At 49.5% G+C, this 15,963-nt stretch overlaps 1 protein-coding gene across 6 annotated transcripts in view; it reads right to left on the minus strand.

The window, feature by feature from the left end:
- The window catches only part of LOC135911558 (uncharacterized), a 412,939-nt gene that overhangs the window by 334,210 nt on the left and 62,766 nt on the right, over nt 1–15,963 (minus strand). The window contains exon 1 of one of the 6 annotated variants that reach the window (XM_070528856.1): nt 7,142–7,234. The exons of 3 other annotated variants lie outside the window; for them this stretch is intronic. In XM_070528856.1, the coding sequence (XP_070384957.1) occupies nt 7,142–7,219 (78 nt within the window). In that variant the 5' untranslated portion in view covers nt 7,220–7,234. Of the gene's footprint in view, nt 1–1,073; nt 1,226–5,313; nt 6,004–7,141; nt 7,235–15,963 lie in introns of those variants that run through there. 2 more of the 6 variants (XM_070528853.1, XM_070528871.1) reach the window with 2 other exon arrangements.

Genomic DNA, 15,963 nt, shown 5'->3' on the forward strand with positions numbered 1-15,963 from the left:
CCTCGTGGTTGAATGTCCGCCTCGGCTGGGGGAGGACGTGGGTTCGAAACCCCGCTGCCGCCCACCGGTTATGCAAATCACAGGCGACCCCGGCCCTACACTATGCTTTCTTTAGGGCTGAGTCGTCCTGGGGAAGGAGCCAACGCCATGCAAATGCCGTAGAACCAAGTGGGCACAACAAAGCCCTGGAAATGTCGATGTTCAACCAAACTAGCCCACATTAGCACTCTTAGGTCTGCTCGACAAGCACTAAATGTGTGATCGACTGTTGGAGTCTCGAAAAGAGAAAGCAGCCAGAAAAGAATGTGGCCTATCTGTTACCTTCGATAACGTTTTCTTCATTTGACCCATGACATATTCGGCAAACCATGCTGTGAGTGAGCCAAGTTTCATTTCAATCGTCGCGGGATGCTGAAGAGGCTCGAAAAAGTGCCCTTTGGTGGTTATACAACGCGTTCTCTTTGAGCGCCGAGTATTTGGCTGTTTCGGTAAGCAGGGGTGTATATGGAGAACCGTGAAAATTAAATCAGTGCAGCGCTGTCAGACTAAATATGGGGACAAACAGTGCCGGGAGCATATTGAGAATGAGACTGTAGCGGCGCAAGCACAAATGCCTCCTGCAAACACAAATGCCGCCAAGAAGCCACGCTGACGCCTACAAATCTTTTAATAAGCTATTTTTCAGTCTGCCTATTCAGTCGTAGCGACTTGCCGACTCTGAAGATAGTCGCATCAGGGGAGGGGGAGGATTAAAAGGAGCGGCCGTTCGGGTGATCCAGTACATAATAGACCAAATGCATTAACTCCAGAATTAGATTTGCCAGTGGCTGACAGATAAACCGAGGCAATTACTCTGCCCAGCCAGTCGCGTAGGCCATATATAGACTATGCTTTCGGGGGATAGAGCGTGCGAGCCGGGCTCACCTGGCGTAACAGCAAAGCAACAGCGCGCGCGCTCTGCCGGTCGGAGATGCGCGAATCGTGCACACAGCAGCAGACAAGGCACACGAGCGCCACTACACATTCAGCCCGCTACAGAGCCACACACAAGGTGCTGGAGGCCGTGCGGTTACCCAGAATGACTCGGAGGCCAGGGGCGAAGGCTGGCGGCGTGGGCGTAGGCTCCGCCACAGGGCCCGGAGCCCCCATCGGGGCTTGGCCTTCGCTTTGGCCGGAGTCACAGCCAGGCTTCCGGTGTCCAGCGCACGCTGCCTGGGGGCCGCCAGCTAAGCGGCGCCCGCGTGCGCTGCTCCTCGCCGCGGTCTGAGCGGCGTCGCCACAGCTGCGGCAGCGCGCGCGCTCTCCATGCATGCGACTGGGAAATTTCGAGGTCGCTCGGCCTGCTGCAGCTGTTGCGTCAGTGACAACGAGTCGACGATGCTTGCATGGCGGCTACAACAAATAGCACCGGTGTACATGTGCGGTTCCAACACGTTGCGGATGCCGATGCAATGTCTGCAGGCGCGCGAAACAGAATCGGCCGTCATTGTGGACCACACACATCGCGTCTACTCCCGAATGACGCGTGGTGGACGCTGCGATGCACAAACGACTGCGAAGGCTGGCTCGAAACGCCTTGCCTGTCCCAATGTTTATCTGCAGCCAGCCTTAAGGATAATAATGGGGCGGGTGAACGAAAGAGAGAGAGAGAGCACGCGCTTCGCTGAAGCGAATGATGAGGAACAGAACAAGGGACGGCGCTCTTTCACTTATTACGACTGGAAGCGGGATTTGAAGCCTCTATAGAGAAACTCTGTAGGCACCTTGCAATAACAATCTCCAGCATAGGGAGCAACAAGGACTACATATGTTCGGTATATAACATGGGTTGATATATCCAGTTGTCCAGCTTTCTGCCAGCTGGAAAGATCGAGTTGGTCAACAAACAAATTTCCCTTTGGTCTGCGCCGGCCATTCCTCCTGATTTTTCTGGACAGCCTCGAGGTCAAGGGGCCTCCAAATAAAGAGGAATGTCCATGTGTGCATCAGGGTCGAACGGACATTGGGCCTGTTGTTAATTTTGTTATATATATATATACATATATATATATATATATATATATATATATATATATATATATATATATATATATATATATATATATATATATATACAGGTATGCGTGTGTGTGTGTGTGTTCAAGTCTGTCAGCTGTCGCAGACTGCAATGCCTACGGAAGATAATTACATCTGACTTCGCAACCCTTAGTCAATGACTGCGCCAAGCAAACTTATATTTAAAAAAAAAATTAATCAAACGTTTCCACCTTTTGCAGCGACTGCTGTTTCGTCTCGCTGCCAAAACATGCGAAACAATGCAATCATTGAGATCTGCGCAAGCCAAGGAACAGGACCGTATAGGTAACCACAGAAAACTGGTATGGTCACTCATTGTTTCGAGGCACGGTAAATGCTGGGCCGGCCTCGCTGTCCCCCCGCTGCTGTGCAGGCACGCTCAGCATCCATAGTGCCAACAATGGCCACGAGTGCTGGGATACTTCCTCCCCTTTGAGTGACCGCGCCCAGTGTTAGCAAGCGTGGCCAGAAGACTCAGTGAAGTGTGCGCATGCCGCGACGAGCGTGTCGCCGTTGACGCTTCTTCGCCATGTTTGATCGGAAAAGAGAAAAGGCGTTCGCGACTCATCAGACTCATCAGCTTAATGCGGTTGCTCAACAGATGAGCGGCGGGTCGGCAGGCAACCGGCAAAAAGCGCTTGCGAAAAACCGACCGCCCAAGCATGACTGGCGCCGGCATACAGTGCCGAGCTGGAGTAATTGCCTAACTGCCTCCGCCAGCTTGACACCGCTTTCAATGCACGCCACAGCTTGCCAGACCGGATGTACGCCCGGCGTAGTGCACGAAGCACGTGGGCGCGCCCCGGTGTACCGTCCTGATTTTGTATGGAAAGCGCCGCACATGTCCTCGACGGGGACCCTGCGTTTCCGTGCATTTTTCCCAGCCGTATTTCGGTTACTGGACATTATCATTTTCGCACGAAACTAGTGCGGTCGAAAGAAAATTTCTGTGAGTCTGTGCAGCAGAAAGAAAACGCTAGCGTATTGAAAATTTGGTTCAGCAATGAAGGAGTGCGTTCTCGTTAAAGTTCCAACTGGCACCAAGAAACGCTATACTCGCGTGAGAACCAACCACAGTTATCACTCTGTTGATTGCACAGCGAATTTGGCAGTGACCGCCGACCACAAAAGTTTTCGGAGGACGAAAGTGGCGAAGAAAAGTTGAACTGCCTCGCGATTTCTCCACTCTCGGCCAAGATGGGTTCGCGGCTGAGTCCATACGTCTACCTCATGGTTAGAAATGTGGTAGACGTGCGGAGCCTACCGTCTACAGAAAGCATCCACCGAACTTTTCGATTCACGTAGATGCACGGGCTGCACCGCAATTTTTTTTCCCTGCCATCTGATTCCATCCTCCGAGAACTCTTGCAGTTGCATATACGTAGCTGGGCAATGTCGATGAACAAAGTTGGCAGCTGTGTCACAAAGGGCGTTGGGTACACGGGGGGAGACAAGGCGGACTTTCTCCTCCATTGGCTGCAAGACGCTGAACGAGACACGCCCTGCCGTTGAAGTAATTACACTGGCCGCATCAAAGCCCGGCGAAGCGCGCGCGCCTTTCGTCACTCGCAGCAGGTTTTCCGCAGAGCAAAACACGGGTGAACTGCACCCGTTCTGACAGGCGCAGATCGTGTACGAAAAAAATGTACATACACATAACGAAAGAGCACGCGAGCGCCACTGGCTTTTCCTGCGCCGATGATGCTCTATAAAGGCGGAAGCCGCAGGGGCGTGGCACTCTGCGAGTGTCTCGACGGGAAGAGCGTCCTTGTAGCGACCTTGGCCGCACTTTGCGGGAAATCGCGAGAGACGCAGCACCATGCATGCGGTGGGCGCCGGACCGTGACCGCATCGTTTTCAGGCCTGTTCCGCGTGCGGAGAGTGAACAGCTGCTGCTGCATCCATAAAGTCCGCCATTCAGGAAACGGCCTCGCGCGCTCTCCTGCCGTGCTGCGGCGCCCGCGGTGCTGAAAGCAGATGTAGGTGCTGTGCCGCGGCGCTGCGTATTGCAATCGAGGCACCGGCTCCGCTCAGCCCGGCTACAGCAACGTCAAGGTTCACGGGAAGCTCCGGCGTTTGCGCCTGTGCGTCCGCTAAACAAGAGCGTTCGGCGCTATAAGCGGCGTGATGTTGATCACAATGATATCGCTCGGCGGCGCTTCGTTTCTTTCTGCAAAATGTACACAAAAGCGGGCGTCAGCAGCATGCCTGGGTCGTACAGACTGCTTTTTGTGTCACCAAAATCATCCCAGCGCACAGCGGAATCTCGGGGCTGGCAGTAGCCGAAATCGATATGTTGTTTCTGCGCGTAACAAATTCCATGGGCTGGTCATCGCATGGCCGGCAGATGGAATGAATCCTTACCAACTAGCTCAACGGCGTTCGTGTTGTCCACTTCTCTACTCCTGTGTCCTGTCTGTGTTATGGACGAAAACTTCAGCGAATTTCAGCTATGTGGATGCAGCCGACGCCTGTTGCAGCTCTCCCCTATAGATGCACGGTTTGAGTGAGACCTCGCATTCATTGTGTGCTCGTGAGGTTTACATAACGTCGTTTATAGCCACAGTTGTGAATTTGAACGCCTGGACGGTACACTTGATCTGCATCGAAATACTTCGCGTTTCGGTTTGCATGAACGGTAACAATGTTCACCTGTCAGAAGAAACACGTGGATATGGAAATTTGTGATGCACGCTTGATTTTCACGCTGTCCGACTTTCGCCTTCAATAAAGGTCCTGTTTTCCTGACATGAGAAACATCGATTCCTAGCTCCGATTATCCATTTATCCTTCTTTTTCACTTTTTCTGTGCTGTGAATACTCGGCTTTCATTTCGTTCTTATGACGTACACCGAAATCGAAGAAGCGAAGAAAGCGATAACTTGCTTTTGCGCGCTGCCGCTTTCTAAGAAAAGCATGCTTAGAGGTGTTGAAAAACGCGGTGTATAGTAACAAAATGCGATATAGTCAACCCAAGAAAGAACGAGCACATTGATAAATGAGGCTATTTTTACTTTGCTTTTCTGCACTAAGATAAAATGTCGCGTCGTAATCAGCATGCATGAGACTGCAAAGGCAAGTCTTTCAGTTTACAGAGAAAATAATCAATACGTCTAAATAAGATGGCTGACTGTTTCTTTTGTCGCATAGTATATATACCAGGTCGCAGGTCGAAGCGTGCTCTGACTGTGCGTAACATTAGAGGCGGCAGAACACTGTCCAAACAGCAGCGCTTACCGCAGAGGGCATCATCTGGCTCAGTATGGAGCGGAACAGCAGGAGTGCCAGCCAGCGGAGGAACAAGTAGAGCGACGGGTCACACTGGTCGCCGTGCGATGCGAGCAGCCGAATGAGGCAGCCGATCCAAGTTTCGCGGGTCGGGCGAATCGCCGGCTCCCCGGGGCCCATTCAACGAGAGCAGTGCCGACACAGCCGTTCCATCGCCTCTCGTTTATGCACGCCGCACGGGCAGAGTGTGTGGCGATACTTTGGTAGACAGGTATGGAACGCACGCAACAGCCCAACTTGGTCAACCACTCGGAGCTTGCACTTGACTGCCCTCGGTATCGGGCGCGTACCGTAGAGCCGTCGGCTATGCGGCGAGCCTCCGCCGGCTAGCAGCGAAGCAAAATACCGCGATCGGTGCACCCGACGGTGTCGTAGCAGAAGGCGTAAAAATCGCACCGCGCCTAACCTGTTATGCAGATTCCATTCAGCTAACCGCACAGCCTTCTTTCTTTGTTTTTCTCGACTTCCACCACGTCGCCGCTGTACAAACTCGGAGTCGCTCTTACTTGTTTGCAGTCCTTCAGAGGGAGCACGTTCTTCGGCAACGGCGCGAATGATAAGCGTCGCTGTTACGCTGCACCGTGACGACGGAGGGCGAAGAGTCGAGAGCTCTCCGCCGAGGCACAGATATGCTCGTAATTGGGTCAGAGCAAAACGGCGCGCGGTGTGCGGAGACGCTGCGGTTAAGGGCCCCGTTAGTCGGGGAACGGTGCCCTCATCCCGATGAGGTGCGACCGCCGGAGGAGGCTCCCACCGGGCGCGTACGCGGTCAGTGACATGCGGGCGCCGATCACGCCGGCACAGCGGCACTTGTGACGGGCGGGAACGGCGCCCCGTCGACGCCTGCACAGCTGCGGTGACGAGTCAAGGCAGCCCCTTGTGCGCTCGTCGCGAAGACTTGGAGGGATCGTTGACTATTGTCTCCCTGGCTGCCCTTGACAGACGTCTGACAGCCGCTAGGGACGCGTACCTGAGCAGGTTGCGACGATAATTGTTTTTTCGATGAAGAAGATGGCTACAAACAGAAGCACACGCGCGTGTAGTCAAAACAGACCTATCGCCTCAATGCCTTCCTGCGATGCTGCCACTGAACAGAGTTGACCAAGCGTGCAAGGATGCGTGACCGCCGGAGCTACCTATACACGCAAACAGGATAGTTACGCTAACACATTCTGGCGCCCCGAGTCACGGGCGCCAACTCTGTCTGTGTAAGGTATTCTCAGGCGCCTGGTGCTGCAATATCCCCCCCTGCAAGCAATCGGCCGGTCTTTCAGGCACGTTCGCAAGCGACTTGCAAGTATGACCAGTACGTACGGGAATAACAGCACGCAAGCAAGCAAGCAAGCAAGCACACACACACACACACACACACACACACACACACACACACACACACACACACACACACACACACACACACACACACACACACACACACACACACACACACATATATATATATATATATATATATATATATATATATATATATATATATATATATATATATATATATATATATATATATATATATATATATATATATATATATATATATACGCGCGCACGATGGTGGCGATAAAGGCTTCTCGACCGCGCATCACTGTCGCACAACCACTCCTGACCACTTAAAAGGTATATGCTATAACATGAATTGCACCGCATTAGTCCTTTTTTTCTGGTCTCTCCACTATGACCCAGTCTTCGAAAGTGAAGCGAGAGCAAATAGTAGGAGGAGACGTGCGGAGTAGAGGAGGCGTCCCCGGCCGGGACCTACCTGCCAAAGGGACTTGGGCCTGCTGGGGGCCCGGGGCGCCGTAGAGACGCCCGCGTCGTCGGTCTTCTCGACGGCCATCGCTACTCGCACAGGCACTCGGTTCCGATGGTGCCGCGGCCGCCCGCAGAGCACCGGCTAAACCTGCCAAGCGGGCCGCGCGCTGCGTTTTTCAGTGCTTTCGATAACGCTGCGCTTCGGCACATGATATAGGCGTCACACGTTTCATTTTCCTGTTTCTCTCTCTTCGACGGGCTTTCTAAAATTGTTCTCTGAACTTGCCTATCCACAGTCAGTCGTACGTGCATAGATATCCCTCCTAACCTCTTCTTCCCCTTATCGTATCGAACAAGAACAGCAAATGCCATTGCGTCGATATTCATATGCCTACTCTGTTTTACGCTCCTTTGTCAATTAATTGCTATGAAAGAGTGCCTCGTAGTGGACTACAAATAAAAATTACTGCGTACACTAGAACCAACGATGTAGCAGTTCTATTTCGGTAGAAAATAACCAATGTCCTTACATAAAAAAACTTCCACAGTGGCCGGCGAAGCGAAGTGAAACGGTGTGCCCAGCCTTTTCTTGTTTTGTCTCTTCTTTTTTCTTTCCTTTTTCTTATTTTTTTCTTGAAGCAATCGTTTGTTTTACCAACAACGTTATTTGAGACTCACATATTTATATATATATATATCTTCAGAGTTACGGGAGCTGTATTCCTAGCTTGTGGTTAGTTAATCCAGCAAAACGAAAGAAAGAAGGAAAGAAAGGAAGAAAGAAAGAACAGCATCATAATACGGGACGTTACACGAAGGAGCCCACTGACAGTGTGTACGCCTTCATACATCGTGCCCCCTAATATCATGAACCTGAAATCTAACCAGTCAATTATCTACAGCTTATATGCATTCAGGAAGTTAGACAGTTAGGCAAATTTTCATACTTCTCATTTTTTTTTCCTAAAAAAATTCTACACGTTGCTGGCTCATTAGAAAAATTGTCGAGTAATGCTTATTGTGTTCGTTGCAACTTATTGTTTTCATCCACATGAAAAAAAAAAAAGATGCATCTGGAACTCTGATCTGCCCTTCGCGACAGGTCGAAACAAGGCCGCAATCGAAATAGTCTTGTCCTTTATTTACTTTTCTTTTTCTTTCTAAGTTGGGATTATAGATCAAAGGAAACTGTGAATGCTTATGTAATCTAGCTACTGGCACTTTGCTGTTTTCGTTCTATCATGTAGTGTAGCGAACAGGTTGGTCGAGTGGCCGAGAATATGCCCATAACACTTGGTACAGAAGGATGCAGAACGTGTTAACCAAATTGAACAAAAGCAATAGAAAACTACATTACACTAAAGTCTTTCCTAGAGGAGTGTCTGTGCTGATGACAGATATGTATGCAAAAGCAGAAAACGAAACCAGAAGGTAAATTTTCACTAATTTTTATTCTCATAAATACAGGACCCTTTAAGTGTGATACTACAGCTGCAGTTTGTACTCTTCGCAGAAAAATGGCGAACGCTCTCATTGCCTACTGCAGCGTACATCCAATGATGACGGACAAGACAGAAAGGAATCAAGACGACGAAAATTTGTCGTCTTGCCTTCTTTCTGTCTATAGTCCGTAATCTTGGGCTGTACGTTACAGTAATAACGCACCAACTGGTTCAGGGGAAATCCACGCTGAGTCTAAATGACGCCCCCCCCCCTCCCCAGAAAAGAAATAATAATAATAATAACTGAAGTTACTTGTACAGTCCTAAAAGGGGCCTTCTTTCCCTGTATGCGACATGACATGACATCGCCCTTATCGGCGACAGCCTAAGATTCCAACGAGAAACATAAGGAAGGAAGAGTGTGACGCCTATTTCAGACCTAGTCCATTTAATATCATCATGGAAATTAATAGCCGTAATGAGAGGCGGCTGAAATAACGGCCTCGCGAGCATTCGTTTCGCTACATGCATCAACGAATTTAAGGGGATTAAGTTACTGCTTGAAAAGAAAAAAGAAAAGAGAGAGAAAGTACAGTAATATTGCATTCTTGAAAATTCTTCCTTGGTCCAACAGGCATGCAACGGCGGTTTAGATCACCGTCGGCTATCACTACACTCGTTTAGATTTTCTGAAGCCGTGCTAAAAGTGCGGGCGGGTGCTATAAATTAAACGGCTTTCACTCAATAAGAAGCTTTGACCCGTTCAATGTGGCCGCTCGTAAAATGATAGGCGAAGGATGAAAACAAAAGGAAAGAAGCACGCTGCTGTTTACGCACTCGCACAACCACCTCTGAGGCTACGGCGGAAATTAACGGACACTGTACGCACCTCTCGACAGCCTCGGAAGGTTGCCTAGCTGTTGCCGCAGCGGGAGTCGTGAGCGGGACGGCTCCGCTCTCAGGACATCGTACAGCGGCCGTCGGCGCGGTACGAACGGAAAACGGGGGACCTTTCTCGCAAGGGACGCGGCGAAACGGGACACGAGGCGCGTGGCTGCAAGGAGCCGCCCGACTCTTGGGCACGAACCGCTAAAGGGCGAAAGGGGGGGGTCAGCGGACGGAGTGCGCGTGTACTTCCCCCCGAGGAGGAAGGAGGGGACAGAGGGTCGCGGAGTAGCGGCGGCCCGTCGGCGGCACTGGAGTGCCGCCGCTGCTCCGTCTCCGGGGCCCAACACGACGCGTTGCCATGGTGACCATTCGCCAGACCGGCGCCCATTCGGGGTCGTGGGGAAGCGGAAGGGAGAAAGAGAGCGCGTAGAGGCCACAACTAAAGTTCGGGCATGGCTATAGTTCGGGAGGAGGACGCAGCGGCGGGACCCCGCGCGGCGCCATCTGCCCCGCACCGCAGTCGCTGGACCCCCCGTCTCGCGACGGTGCGTGCCCGCAATGGCGCGCCCTCGCCTCTGGCTGCGACGTTCGCACCAGTCAGCTGTTTGAACAGCGCCCACCGAAACCAGTGATGCCAACGAACAAATTCAGTACGAGGTATCTGACGCATCTAAAGAAATCGAAAAGGCGACTGCCACGCACACTTCACTGAAGTCGCAATTAATAATAAGATTATTGTATAACGTATTCAGCCGTAAGCGGCAGCATTCACGGAAGTGAACGACGTGGCATATCTTCACGCTTGCACCAAGTGTAAATCCATCAGGCCGCATTTAGTTCTACGCGTACTTCAGAGAGAAATCAACGGCAGCAAGAACAACCGCGCCTAGCATCGTTACAACTTTCTTTTTTTCTCATAAAGTATTAGTATGGCTTATTTTTTAAAGTTAAAAACGCGAGGCTCCGCCACACCTGCGCGTATGACGTATACGCTTCGCTCTGTCCAAACCTTGTCATAGCCATGCTTTCACAGTCATTGTCACAGCCATGCTTAAAATCCTGAACGATTACAACCATCTCAATCGCCACCAAGGAGTCTGAAATATGCAAGGCGTTTAAGCTATTATTAACACAGACGTTTAGCGCCAATGTCAGCATTTCTTCCCGCGTATATGATGCATACGCCGCCAGCCACAGGACTAAATTTGGAAGATTGCAAGGCGAGAGAGACCAAAAAAAAAATAATAAAAAATCGGAAGGGCGCGATTGCACAATGGACAGCAACGCCTGAAAACAAGACCCTCGTACCTACCTTATGCAGTATCAGCTTGATGAAATGCGCGTGGCATAAACGCGGGACATTTCTGGCAGGTATTTCGAGCTGTGCTTCCAGGGGCGCTCGGCGCGCTCGCGACGCGCTGTCCATTGCGCGTGACAATCTGCCGTTGCTATATCGGCTGGATGTTGCACCCGTCGCGGGGCCGCCGAGACCCGGGCCTGACCGCATTAAAAGGAGCGATTCACAAGCAGGCCGCCAGCGCATCCCAATTTCCGACGCCCGACGGCGGGCCAGGGACGAAGGCTTTGAATGGCCTGCACTGTGACATGCATTGTTCCGCGCACGAAACAATGACGGCGGAAAAACAAACATCAGTACAGGCGCAAACAATTACGTGCCCCACCAGTGCCTGTCAGGCGCACGGCGCCCCGACAGAAAATAGCACCAAAAGCTATCCTTTGCCCTGCGCGTGTAAGCCACATGCGAGTGGCGGAACTCGGGCTCGCTGCTGGGCCCACTAATCTCCATCGGCAGCCGGACGATTTGGCTTTAGATGCAGAGTGCGAGAAATTGTACTGCTGCCCGGTATGAGCTACGGAGCGCATCTACGGAGCGCATGGATTTGAATTCCGAAACTTTATGAGTATAAAGTTCTCATAAACTTTTGATGGGAAAGGTGCATTGACATTTCCAAAGTAATTGTGAACCTGTGATTGCGCAACATCTTCGTTTGCCTTGTTTGACGCATTATTACAGTGACTTTTGCTTAAATACGTAGATTTATTGGATACTTATACGTTTATTTAAATATCTCGCTGCGAGGTTTTGTGTATAGACGCAGTGAACTTTGTTTCCAATGACACTTTTTGGCCCTTTATCAAGCTGTATATTCGCACTTGCATGTTCCACTGTATCTTCGCATTTCTAATGAAGATTTTGCAGAACTCCTGATTTTTAAAGGTGCTCTCTGTTGCGACTATAATTTTGGTGCCATTGCTCACAATACACGACCGGTGACAGTTGCTCCTGCACAATACATTGCAACGAAGGACAGCGCCATTGAGATTTTTCCCTAACTGTTGCATATGCACAAAAATATAAACAAGGTTCTTGAATGACAAAGTTTTATTAAAATATTTGTCTACCTCAACGTGTTCATTTCATGGCCCTTACGTTATTTCATATCAGCGGCATGCACAGGTTTGCTGGTTTCGAACTGATATAGTTCTAAAGTTCATGTGGCATTTTCTTCAGTTATTGAATAGACGCAAAACATGGAAGCATTGATATCAGTTATTTTTGGCACAGTTTTTGGCACGTACGAATATATTGTGTTATGAAAAATACCTATTTTACTTGCCTTGACAGTGCGTAGCGTTCGAGAATTCGTTTGCAGCATCTTTGGCAAGAGCAATGCAGTTATCATATATTTGGTCCCTCGACAAATTCGATACGGAGGAAGCCGAGCTGCAACGTGAGCCTCCCCCCCCCTCCCCCCCCCCCCCGAACGAAATTTCTGGCTAGGCCACTGGAAGGTACGTAGGATCGGGAGCCGCAAGTTTAAGAACAGTGCCCTAGAATCGCGAAAGAAGAAGCAAAAACTAAGAATATTACTCCTTCTCTTATATAGACCCTTTTCACGGAGCAGTTTGATCCAGAGGAACTAGATGGCGCTGTCGGCGGCGCGCCACACGTTGCCTCAGCGAAAGCGCACGAATACGAAACCATCACAACTACTGCCCTCCTTCTGTACGATCAGCTGCCGGAAATACAACTGGGTGTTCGCTAATGCACGGTGCTCCATTCGTGCTGCAAAATGTGTAGCGGTAGAGGGAAGACCTGTGCTGCAGTTGGCTGCAAAAATAGTGACTACCATATTAAGAAATGAAACCAATGTGTGTGACCAAGTCCACGGACCACTTCTACATAAGAACTGCCTGCGTTGCCGGCCCTTCGCGATGCACGGCTTTCCCCGAGGTAAAAAAAAAATAATAATAATAATTCATCCGCAAGTGTTGTATCGCTAGCTTCCAAAGAACGGACTTCAACCCCGGAACGTCGACAAGAGTGAGTACCACTCGTTACACAGTGACAAAGGGAGTAAGGGAGTAGCGCCCTCACTGCCTAGTAAGTTTCTTGCACGTTACCTACACGCATATATATACCCCAACTCACATGCAAGCTTACGCCCATTATATCTATTGTCAACGTATTAGAATAAGTGAATGGGCACACACTTCAATCAATGTGACGAAGCATGGGTGAGGGCGACTACACGAATAGCACAGGAATGTTCCAAGCTGAACGTTTCCTGACGGCCCACTGAGCAAGCGAGTGACAAGCGATATAATACGTCTTTGTAACAAGCTATTACAAAGTACAGACTATCTACGTTCAAAGCCTTGCGCGCAGTAAGGACAAGTCTATCTCAACTAACCACAAACGCGAGCGATTAGGCAGAAAATAAACAATCAGATAGTGACCGCACCGAGGAACCTTAATGAGTAAGGAACATGACAAGCCGCTGCTTCAAAGTGTTCGCCGAACAAGAATGAAGAGCAAAACACACTGAACCTGATTAAATTCATAAGCGGAAATTTTGCATAGCTGCGAATACATTCCTAGCGCCGCTTTTAGTACAAACACCGTATATAAGCTGTTGGTGCCGTTTGGACAAGGCGTAATCAGCTCACAAAGCGTTTGCACCTCCTCTGGAGTTGTGGTCAAAGTTTGGTGTCCTTCACCCAGTCACCGTCCACGATATCTCCCCAAACAGAGGTTTGCTAAGCTGCGCCGGGCGTCATGTATATTCATCGTAAACACGGCGGCAATGGAAGCAGCTGAGGCAAGCAATGGACGCGTCAACACGTGATCAAACATGGCGGCACCCACGGGACTGCCGCGAAAAGGGTCTATATATTGAGAGAAACTGCTTGTGGAGAGGAAGAAGCGCCAAATTTGCTGCAGCCTATTAGGGAGCTATAGGCTCAGCACCCCCGTTATCAACGCGACGTGCCACTTAACTGGGACCTCCCATCTCCCTCAACGCTCTCATCATTTTCCCACCGTTGAAGGCCTATTGGCCGCGCCACATGTGGAAGCGGCCGCTCACAAAAACTCAGCGCCAACGTCGTCTGAGCAGCCAAGCTTAAAGCGCCCACTCGTCTCAGTGGAATCGCTGAAGAGCTGTTGAAGCTACAGATCATACAGTTTGCACGTAAAAGCGGTTCATAAATGACCAGCACTGTGGCTCTTGCGACTGGCAACGTGTCGGTCGATCATAAATACTGATCTCCACATTTCGCCACAGTCTAATTCGGTCATATGTTCCCTTTGGCACTTAGCGGCTAAGCGAACGTGCGGATGACGACTGTGGATGATGATGGATGAACGGATGGACGATTGAATCGTTCGTTCGTCCGTCCATCCGTCGGTCCGTCCGTCCGTCAACAGACAGACAGACAGACAGACAGACAGACAGACAGACAGACAGACAGACAGACAGACAGACAGACAGACAGACAGACAGACAGACAGACAGACAGACAGACAGACAGACAGACAGGCAGACAGAAAAACAGATAGATAGATAGATAGATAGATAGATAGATAGAAAGATAGATAGATAGATAGATAGATAGATAGATAGATAGATAGATAGATAGATAGATAGATAGATAGATAGATAGATAGATAGATAGATAGACAGACAGACAGATAGATAGATAGATAGATAGATAGATAGATAGATAGATAGATAGATAGATAGATAGATAGATAGATAGATAGATAGATAGATAGATAGATAGATAGATAGATAGATAGATAGATAGATAGATAGATAGATAGATAGATAGATAGATAGATAGATAGATAGATCAATTTGAAAGGGAACACAATTTGCGTTTAAAGCCAGTAATTTTCCTTGTGCATGCATGAGCGGGATTTGAACATAAGAAATAGCAGTGAGTGAGGTTCTGACTTGCACAATCTAAAGAATAACTGTTTCATGACAGATGAAGTGTTCCGTTTCATATCGGCGGAGCGTGTACGTTTCCACTATCGCCCTTATATATCCACCACTTCTCGAGCTCTCTTACTTCAGTCTACCTTTTGTATACTAATCCGCCTTTGGGTGCACTGGCTTTGGAAGTATTGGGCAGTCCCAATACTTTCTAGATCTTTGTGATTGCCTAGTATTTCATGAAAGAAGAACTAGCGTTACCAAAGACGAAAATAGATCGAAAAGGACCAAAGACTAAAACACTAAAGCGCTCCTTGTGGAGCTGGAAAGGAAGGCGGGGGGGGGGGGAGCTTTTCATATCTGCAAGGGTGTTCGAATAGTGAAATTTCCGAACCTAATCGAATTGAAATATTCGAAAAAAAGAACGCCCGAATATCAAATCGAATATTTCATTTTTTAATACAGTAAAATATAATGTTTGCGTGAGTCCTCTTGGTAAAAAAAGGAGGTCAATTACATGATATACATGACATATTTCCTGGTATATATAAATGCATTTAATGCCATTCACAAATGGACGTCTGGTAAATCGAGGAGCTTGTCAACGATAAACAGGCGCTCATCTGGTGCATCATGATAATGACAGTAAGAAGGAAAAATTGGCGGCGCATATCTTTTGGAGATGATCGGCGACATAAACGCGATTAGCAATGTTTCTTATAATGGATGTGTAATTGGTGATATATTTTATATGTTATGATGATTATTATGATCATTATTGTATCAGGACCACGCCATTCATCAATCACGACACCTTACAGGCAGGTCAGCAGACACACAAAGTGGCGATTCCGGTGAAAACCACAATGCCGAATGATGCCACGACACAGTATATCTCGTAACCATTGTGCCCAGTTAAAGCTCCGTGGCACCCCCCCCCCCCTTTGTCCCTACTATCCTGGCTCACTCGAAACTTCACTGCAATGGCTATACATCAAGTGGCCGCGCTCGATCACGTGTTAGACAGGAGGAGTAGCCGCGCGCCACTCTAAGGTGCGAACAGCTCTGTGAATTCCCCCATCGGTTACCCGGTCCGGCGAGGACGCAGCAGCCAGCCGGCCATGCGCGCACGGTTGGCGCTCCGCGTGCGGCCGGCGGCCGGAACATCGCGTTCCGTGGCCGCATAAAGCATGCGCCGTTTTTAGGAGACGGCCAGCTCAGCCCTTTCCCCTCGCCTGTTCCCAAAAACTGCTCGG

Source organism: Dermacentor albipictus, chromosome 1 (assembly GCF_038994185.2).
Source record: "Dermacentor albipictus isolate Rhodes 1998 colony chromosome 1, USDA_Dalb.pri_finalv2, whole genome shotgun sequence".
NCBI lineage: Eukaryota > Metazoa > Arthropoda > Arachnida > Ixodida > Ixodidae > Dermacentor > Dermacentor albipictus.